The 9854-nt window shown below is 43.4% G+C and overlaps 1 protein-coding gene across 5 annotated transcripts in view; it reads left to right on the top strand.

Moving 5' to 3' along the window:
- ELF1 (E74 like ETS transcription factor 1) overlaps nt 1-7975 on the top strand; it is a 94022-nt gene extending 86047 nt beyond the window's left edge. For all 5 annotated transcript variants that reach the window (XM_032993908.2, XM_032993911.2, XM_009973794.3 and 2 more), the window contains exon 9: nt 6283-7975. In XM_032993908.2, the coding sequence (XP_032849799.1) occupies nt 6283-6898 (616 nt within the window). In that variant the 3' untranslated portion in view covers nt 6899-7975. The remainder of the gene's footprint in view (nt 1-6282) is intronic.
- The last annotated feature ends 1879 nt before the right edge of the window (nt 7976-9854 follow it).

The following is a 9854-nucleotide window of genomic DNA, read 5'->3' on the forward strand; positions in this document are numbered from 1 at the left end:
TGACTGCTGACAGATCCGGTGCAATGCTTTAGCAGACTTCAGGTTTTAAGCACAATGTTTCTATCAAAATTCAGTTTATTGTTTCTTTTCTGTATTTTCAAGTTGTCATTGTGATAGCTTGGACAGAGCATGTTAGAAGATCAGTATCCTGACACTGTTTTGTAGCTGGGGAAAAGCTAATACAGACCACAGAGGACCAGTGCGATATGCTTTGTGTGTTCACTTCTGGACTGGAGAACCGCTACATGATGAATCAGCCCCAGCTATCATCCTGACCTTTTTGCAACCTTTGGGGTAGAAAACATTGCAGTAATTCATCCTGAAGGTGACACAAGTGTGGACCACAGTGACAAGATCCTCATTCAAGAGGAGAAGGAAGTAGCTGAAGGTGAATCGTGTTTTTTTTTTCTGGGCATGAGCATTCTGTGTAAGAACAGTGATGAAGCCAACGATACACCAACACAGTGGATTGTCCTGATAAGCAGAGGGAATTACCTTTGAGAGTCATGTCTACCCCAAGCAAACACACATGCTTTCTGCTGTTGCTCCATAATCTGTCTCTGTGTCCAGGCTATGATGTATTGGTGGTCTGACTGCAGCTCTGCTGATGCTGAAAAATAGACAAATTTTTCTAGCACGAGTTTTATCAACTCTGAAAATGTGACTACAGCTGCTATTTCAAGTGTCTTCATCTTGTGCCGTGTACAAACATTAGCTTGTGTAAGTTGTGCAGTGAATGTCACTGTTATGTTCTGTAGTCATACTTTACACCCTGTCTGCACTGGTTTTGCTCAAGCTTGCATAACCACACAGGCACAGGGAGGCAGTCTGGCACTGTCCTACTGAGATTTTGTACTGACCATCTGCTTTGAGTCCTTTTCCCCCAAATAAGAACGAGAGTCAAACCCGCACGATGTCAGCTAATGTTGTAGCCCATCACTCATCTGCCATTCCTACTGGTAAGCTGAATAAAAACCGTCACAGTTGTCAGTCTCAGTAAAGAGCTCACTAGGGCTCCCTGGGACTCGAGGAACACGAGCGAAGGAATATGATGCCAGCTGAAAACTTCTCAGTAATCGGAAACAACTCCTGGCTAACATTTGAAAGGCCTTACTTTGATCAGCCAGCATCGGTGCACATGCTTTGCTTCTGTTTGCAGTTAGACAGTAGTCTTCTGTCAGAGCAACAAGCGGGGTTTTCATGCTCCGAAGGAAGGCCTGCAGTAGAAGCTCTCCAGCATGCCACCGAGCAGGTACTGTTGGATCTGGCTCACTGCTGCTGTAGCATTCCCACAAGGAAGGGAAGCAGGTGACTGTTGCAAAGAGCTGATTTCTGTCATCTCGGAAATGAAGGCTTGACTTCGTTTCAGGTTTCAGGATGGCAAGGAAAATGCCCTTCCTGAGGGCAGTGTTGGTCAGAAATACACTGATGTGATCTCAGTGGGCTTCCACAAGAAACTCTCATTTAGCTTACAACAGGGTGTGTTTCTCAGAACACATTTACAATAGGGACAACTTCTATCACAGCAAATACTTTGGTTATAACCAAACATGTTGATTTCCTGTAGCTGAGAAGACCTTTTCTTAAGCCCATTTCTGATTTAATTTCTGTGGTAGGTAGGAAGAAGTCTGCTTACCACAGAAGGGATTTCTAAGTCATCTATACAGATCAACTTTGTTTCTGCACAATGAGAAGCTATCCACAGGAGCTCTCTTTACATGTTTTTGGCCCTGTTGAAAGGGGTGGAGTTTCTGCAGGTCTCTGTTAGTAGCCAAGTTTCCGAGTTTTAATTTGGGTGAGCGTGCAATTTCAGGAAACTGGAAAGAAGACTGCAAGACTGCTTGGGTCAGTAAAAAGGACACCAGGCTTGAGAGTTGAGTCCTCTGTCTCTGTCCTCACGATGTAAGAGATTGACATTGTCCAGGCAAAAAGCTAGACAGGAGCAGGCAAGTTTTGCCCTCCCTTCGGAGGAGGCTCTTTTCAGACTAGGCACGAAGGCATCAAGTGCCTTTCTAGCTCTCATGGACGTCTCGCCCTAGACTGCTCAGCAGCTCCTGTCTGTGTGGCTTGTGCTGTAGAAGGGCCAGCGGCTGTGAGGCAGTGTGTTGGGGGGAAGTATTGACAAGATTGTTGACAACTCTGAAGGTCACGTACACAAGCGCAGCTGTGGAGCGGTCGGCAGTGAGGGCAGAGCTCCTGAGCTGCCTTTGGCTGATCCTGCAGTCACGCAAAAGAGATTGCCTCTGGACTCAGGCATCTGAAATGGTTCTGACAAGCACATCCCACCCCTTCATCTCCCTCCTTCTTCCCAGCTTGGCTGAATGAGTTGTTTGCAGCCAGTTAGCTGAACAAACGGGGAAAGTCCCTGGAAATTCGCCTGTTTATCTCAAGGCCATCATTTCCCCTATAGCTGTAGGTCAAACAATGTGTATGTTGGAGAGGGAATTCTCCTCTTACCTCTTTGTATGTATTTCTTAATATTGCCTTATTTCATTTTCTTACTGTGCTGTGAAATACTTTGTTTACCTTGCCTTGTAGCTTTAGTATTTTCTTTTGGTACTTTCTCCCTTTCTCCATTTCATAAATTTCACATAAATTATCATGAATAAACTTGTTTTTCCTGTCTGTCACTTATTGTTTGCTTTATCACTAGTTACCTCTTGATGAGCTGATATGATATTGCACAATTCTAGGCTGTTAACAGTACCAAACAGACCAAGAAGTAGATGTTAATTTTCTGCCAAGCTTAAAATGACTTCAGAATTTTTGTCATTCTTTTCTCAGTTGTAACCAGAATGTTTTATGGCAGCATTTCCTTTTCATCACTGTTGCTCAATGTTCTTGTTCTTTTTGTAACCTCAGCAGGAACTGTTAAAGTAATCACCGAGTAGATTTGTATATTAGAGTAGGAAGGCCGTTAGCAAATTGACAGTGAAAGTCAGAAGCATAGCAAAATACACAGTTCAAAGCACCTAAAATAATGTAGTCCAGTGTTAACAGATCACCTTAAGTAGTGTGTCCTTTTGGGTTTTGGTTTTTGTTTGTGTTTTTTTTTTTTTTTTTGTAAAACAGGCTAAATGATTAACTAAACCTGTATTTTTTTTCAGTGATATTCAAGGAAAATAGTTGGAGCAGATAGATTTTTAGTTTGTAAACAGACACAGTTGTCTGTAGTCTTACCAATTAAGGCAAATGTCTTGCTTGGCCACCATTAGCATAAATAACGCGTGTTTATGGTGCTGTGTGCTACTTAATCCTGTGCTTGTACAGACATATGCTGCATGCTTTCTCTGTAGCAAGTTTATACTTTGTGTGTGTGGATATATGTATGTATATACATGTTTATATATGTGTGTGCCATATATATGTATCTTGACTGATGGAGAAGATAGAGCATCTGGAGTACACTATTAGTCACGGGATGACGTACAGGTATGGGACTTGCTTTCAAGAGAAATAAAATGGCTTAACATCAATATGCAAATACTAATTACAGTGTGCCCAGACAAACGGTCTGGTGCGGTCCTCTCAGAGCTGTTGCTCCTCGTGCTTTGCAGAATACCTTCTGCACCAGTTAGAACCAGTTCATGCTTTACAGCCATTTAGCAGCTAGAAGCTTTATTTTACCTATTTTATTTTAAAACAAAATAGCTTAAGAACATGAAAGTAGCTTCGAGGTAGTATCTGGATGGCATACCAGCACAGGCTAGCAGCTTCAGCTAATGCTTTCAAAACTGCAACTGTTGGGTTGATCTTAATCCTTCAGTCTCGAGTAAGTTTCTTCATGGATTAAGGAGCTGGCTTGGTATTTGTAATGCTTTTCCTATGGCAAGTGTCAGTTGTCTTTCCTTCTTAGCAGTTCCACTTGCATTGCTGGTCTCTGTAGACTTTCCTGGGTTAAGCTGCATCTATGTGGCATTTGGATTTTACTGCAAGTTTGTCTAACTGTAGGTAGTTTACTTTTTTTTTTTTTTCTTTTTGACAAAAAGCTAGTGGATACCCTCATCCTGTTACTACTTCTGACAGAGTCATTTGTGCTTTTTCTACCAAGGTCCCAGGGGAATTGCCGGGGGTGGGGGAAGAAAAAAAAAAAAAAGAAGAAGTTAGCACTGATAACCCTTAACAGACTTGGTATGAGCCTTGCACTTCAAACTTGGTTGTTGGTATTTGGTGTGCAGCACCAAGTTCTCCAGAAGTTGGAAAGAAAGAAGCGATTAGTCTAGGTGGTGCTTCACCTCCAGCCAGCCCCCATTTGCATGAGCTGCTTCCTTGGGCTGTCTCCAAATGTGTGAAACAGGAGCTCAAGACTGATTCTGATGTCAGCTGCATGAAATTTTTTGTCCTGGTTATTATGGCCTCTGTGATGAGACCTGTGTGGGAACCTCATGGGCAAGGATTTGGATTTGGTTTGCTGTAGCAGTATTCCTGGGTACTGCAGCCTCAATTTTCTGTGAGGAAGCGAAAGCTACAGATGCAGATTTTGTTCCTTGTATTACCAAGCCACGTAGGAGGTGGGGAAAAGATCACCTGCAGCAGGGACTGGCAGCTGGAGGATGCTCAGGGCGTACTGATGTGCTCTGAGCCTGACACCAGCTGGGTTACTGGAGCTGCTCTTGCTGGAGCAATCTTTGGATCTCGGCTAGAAGTATTTCCCAGAGGACCGAGCTGAGAGGGACCTGGGAAATCCTCTACAAATATTCCTTCACACGTCTCTGCTGCTGCACTAAGAAAGGGAGAATGCAGCTCCCTCTGCAGCTGGACTGCTGCCAGCAGCAGCATCTGCATCCACATTGCCCCATAGCTTCAGCATCACGTAAGTCCTGCTCTGGTAAGCTTGTTGTTGTAACGATGATGGCCAGAGCGTGGTTTTAAATTGAAGTTTTGAATATGCTGTCTGATCTGACTGGTCGGTGGCTACACGCTGACAAGTCGGATTTCACAGAGCTGTAAGAAATAGATACTATGTGGGTTGAAGGACTGTAGAAGGGAGGACATTCCACAGGAGGTGTATAGTAGGCAACCCTTGCAGCATATCTGAGGACCAGTCTTCAGAAGGAAGGGGCATGCAGTATTGTGCATGGACTTGGAAGTACGAATGTTGACAGGTAAATTGCTTTCCATCTAAAGTGGTTTCAGCAGGGGCAGAAATAAGCTATGAGAAGGAAGAGATAGTTATTTTTGGTTTCAGTCAGTGTCAAATATGTTCAAGAAAACACAAGGGAGAATTTAAGGCTAAAAAAAGGGAGGAGGGCAGGCAGGAGAAAACACTGAAGAGAAAGCAGGAGGGTTGGAGAGAACTTTGCAGGGCAAGCAGAAGGAAAAAAAAAAAAAAAAAAAAAAAAAGGATTGTCAGAGGCAGCATGGCATGGTGGGCTGGAGCAAGCTGTGGGAGGGTGTCAAAGCAGTTGCCATTCCCCTCCTCTTTCCCTTCCCTGGAAATCATTTGCTTCACCAGGAGTATGTTGTGGTTCAGGTGTTTTGTTTGTTGTTTTGTTTTTATTTGCATGACTGGAGTTTATGTGCTTCAGTCACATCTCTTGAATCACCACTGTCCGTTGTTGTAGTTGTGTACTACAGCCATATGGCTGTTAATCCTCTAAAGTTGCCCTCTCAGCTGTACATGTATAGAAAGTAATGTGGTACCCAAGTCCGCAAGCCTGCAACTGATGGAATCAATCCTAATTCATACTGATGTTTTGGGGGCAAATTCTGTTCATTTGCTTTGCCAGAAGGAGTGTACAAGCCTGGCAGACAGACAACTGTGTGTCCTGGGAGCCCGAGAAGGTCCTGACCAGACTCATTGTTACAGTGCTGATACTTTTGCATATAGGTAAATCTATATACAGATGTCAGGAGAATTGAGGCCTGATTTATGAATTATTTAGGCTCATGACTTACAGTTACTTAGGGCACCTTGTGAAACTGATGGCAGATGTGTAGTAGATCATGCTCATGATGTTGGTTGATGCTTAAGAAGGAAACCTTAAATGTGATTCCCAGGTTTTCTGGTGAAAAACTGAACATCTCAAATGCAAGCTGTTTGGTTTGGCAATGATAGTATTGTTCACGTAGGGTACCTTTACTTTGGGAACTGTGTTGCTGAATTCAGGGATCAGGTCCAGTTTGTGTGTTATTAGGAGAGCAACTGCTGCCTCTTTTGGAACTGTTGGGTAAATGAAATGTTTATGATGCCAAGTGATTTTTCAACAGTAAATCTATAATTATTTTCCAAAACTCAGCATGGAAGTGTTCTGACCCTATAATCTTTTCTAATCTTAATAGGACTTTACAGACTCCAACCCAAGTTCCAGTGGTTGTTTCTCCTGGAAATCAGCAGCTGCATACTGTAACACTCCAGACGGTGCCTCTTACTACAGTGATAGCCAGCACAGATCCAGCCTCAGCAACAACACCCCAAAAATTCATTTTACAAGCCATTCCTACATCACAGCCCATGACAGTTCTTAAAGAGAACGTCATGCTACAGTCTCAGAAGCCAGTCTCGCCTCCTTCCTCAATTGTGCTGAGCCCAGCACAAGTTCAGCAGGTGCTCACCAGCAGCGTGCAGACAATTTGCAATGGAACAGTCAACATGGCTTCGTCTCCATCCTTCAGTGCCACTACCCCCGTGGTAACGTTTTCACCTAGCAGCTCACAGGTGGTAGCTCATCCATCGGGCACGGTGATCACTTCGGTTATTAAAGCACCAGAAACAAAACAGATTGGCATGCAGGGAGTGGTAAAGGAAGAAGACAGTGACGAATTAGATGATACTGAGCAGTCGGAGCAGAGATTCCAGCAGCAACCGTTTGTGATGGTAGTGTCCAGTTCAAATGGCTTCCCATCTAACGTGCAAGTGAAGCAAGAAAATGAGCCATTGGAACCCAATTCATATTAATAAATTAAAAAAAAAAAAAAAAAGACCCTGTGGATGATTATTTTCATAAATGTGATGGGACCTTTTCAGTTATGTATATATGATTTGATTCTGAAGCAAGATTTTGCAAAGCTACTTAATTTCTGCAGTTAATTTTTAGAATTCATGCTTTAGAATGGATTTTGATTTTCTGTTAATTGCTAAATGTTATCATACAAATAAAATTATATATTACTCATGTTTCAAGATACAGGCATGAAGGAACATGCTTTTTACGCTATGAAGACTTTCCTTGAGGTTGTTGGCCAAAGTTTCAAACTTCTTTCTTGCTGTACGTTTTCAGTCTGTTGCTGATTTACATTGCAGTAACATTATTATAACCTTTTCTGTTTAATCCATATGTGTATCACTTAACTTTTGAAGCAACAGTTACTTTTAGTGGGACATTTTCATTCCATGTGTATGAGTTTTTATCATCAAGTTACCTGTTTCCTACTGGTGAATGACACCAGTTTAGACTTTGATAACCAGGTAACCTCCTGCATTTTTTGCAGCACAAGCTCTTGTGCGTGCAAAATTGAATATACACTCCTATTGAGAGTACACGAAACATTTATTCCAGTAATGGACAATGCCATGTCTATATTTTATATGAAAACATCAGATATATTTAATTACAGAAGCTAACGGCATCACTACAGGTGCAAACGTTTCATGCCATTTTGCGACTATGAAGCTTAACAATCTTGCTTTCTACTTCAGATTATTTTGTAAGGGGGGAGGGAAATTAAATATACACAATTTATGCAGGTATTTGGAGATTAATACTGCTAAGAGTTCTTTTTTTTTTTTTGATTGTAAATAATGTACATTTAATGTCACAGGGAAGTTTTTTCAGCTAATTTGTTTCCATACAAATTTTTGATAGATGCAAATAAGATCATTATGTTTAGAGGTCTAATGTTATATGTATTCATATTACAGAGTGAATTTGTATTTAAAGACAAATTTTTAAATGATGGAGCCCTCTGAAGCTTGGGTCCTTGTCTTTTGTATTTTTAATTGGTTTATTATGAAAATAAATCAAGTGGAAAAACATGTTTCTGTATTTACTCGGAAATGCTTCTATATTATAGCGTTTTGATGACCATCATAAATAACCAAAATACACGGAGAAGTAGGCAACGTGCTTAATCAGTGTGGGTCTGTGGTGGGACATTAGCAATTCACTAATCACTCCTGAACAGACTTAAATGCAACTACCATGCTGTGGGTATCTGTTGAAAGAGCAGTACTGCGTGTTTTTTGTAGCTCCAATGAAAGTTGAGCTAAATCCAAGAACTGGACTTAAACTGCTCCTTTCCTGTCGCTTCCCAATATGTGAGAAGCAACCCAAAACTCTGAACATAATTCTGGGGTGCCACTCATCGCAAAGGTCTCTGTAGCTTGTATAACACAACCGTAGCCCCAAACTGCTAGGGCTTCACAACCTCGCATGTTGTAGTGTTTCAACAGAAGGCGGATTAAAAATAAATACGATGCCTGGTAAGATCAGTGGAATGTAAAATTAAAGGAAATACGACTTTCTATGATTGAATTCATGTAGGGGTTTTATTGATTGGTCCATAAGGTTAAATTTAAAGATAAGCATAGGAGTAGTAGAAAAACTAACGGGAGCAGAACTGTGGCAGAGAGAGTTTGCTCTAGTTGGATAAAGTAACTCTACAGACCATTAAACGAGCGGTTCTCTGCCTCAGCTGCCCCGTTTCTTGGCCGTTGAAACCGCGCTGTTCAATCCACCGTGTCTCTCCCCCCGGACTCCCACGCAGCCTGCAAATCCCGCTCGCCCCGTTTTCGGGGATGCTGGCCGTACCCCCACCCAAGGGACTGCGGCCGGCTGAGGGGTCTGGCAGGGCTCCCCGCAGCTGGGGAGCGCTGGCAACGCTGCTGGGAACGTGCCCGAGCGTTCAGAAACGCATCCGGGACGGTTCTCGTCCTGAGGGTTATTTCAGGTTGATGGAAGCACTGGAGAGGGTAGTTTTTTTAATCGGACTATAAAATAGGGACTTCTTCCTGTAGTACAAGTTTTTCATAATACTAGGAAATCTGAAGTGATAACAGTTGACTGACATTAATGTTTATCGCACTTGGGTAAATTGTTCTGCTGATTTACGGGAAACATGAAAAAAAAAAAAAAAAAATCACACTGTAAGCTTACAACTTCGCCAACAAAACTTCTTGCCGTGGGTGCAACTACTACAAAGGGAAAATGGTTTGTCAGCTTGGTTTTATGTCAGCTGGAGAAAACCTTCAGCAGACAGCATCTCACCTCCAGCAGCGCTCTATTGTGAAACCAGAAGTAAATGGAAATCACTCCCTTCCCTGGTCCCTTCTGCTCCAGCCGGGTGTCTGTCTGTACTTCCAGCTCGCCTTGGTAGGACGAAGGGAGAAGCTGGAGTAAATCCTAAAATGAGGGCTCACATTTGGAGTTGGAGCAACTCCTCCCCTCTCACAGCTGCCTTTGTGCCTGGGGCAGCGGCCGAACAAAACGCACCATCTCGAATGCCAGCCGCTACCGACTCAGAAATAAATAAAATAAAATAAAATAAAATAAAATAAAATAAAATAAAATAAAATAAATAAACACAAACCAACCAACCAAAACTGAGGCAGGCCCTAGCTCTTTCCTGCACGCGTGTGAGGTTGCGGCGGAGAAAAAAGCCGCTTTTTCCTGAGGCGTTTGACGGAAGGGACCGCGGGCGCGAACCCCCCCCAGCCCTCCCCTCAGGCTCGCCCCCCCGCAAATGGCCGCCCCGCCCGTTCCTTGCTCTTTCCCCGTGTCGGGGCGGGGAGGGCGCCAACCTTCCGCAGGGAGAGGTCCCGCCCCCCCCCCGCCTGCCACGGGCGCCGCCGGGGGTGGAGGCAGAGGCGGTCGGCGGGGCCCCCCCCCCCCCTCCCCGCCCGGCCCGTGTCGGGG

Source organism: Tyto alba, unplaced genomic scaffold (assembly GCF_018691265.1).
Source record: "Tyto alba isolate M040663 unplaced genomic scaffold, T.alba_DEE_v4.0 Super-Scaffold_45, whole genome shotgun sequence".
NCBI classification, from domain to species: Eukaryota; Metazoa; Chordata; class Aves; order Strigiformes; family Tytonidae; genus Tyto; species Tyto alba.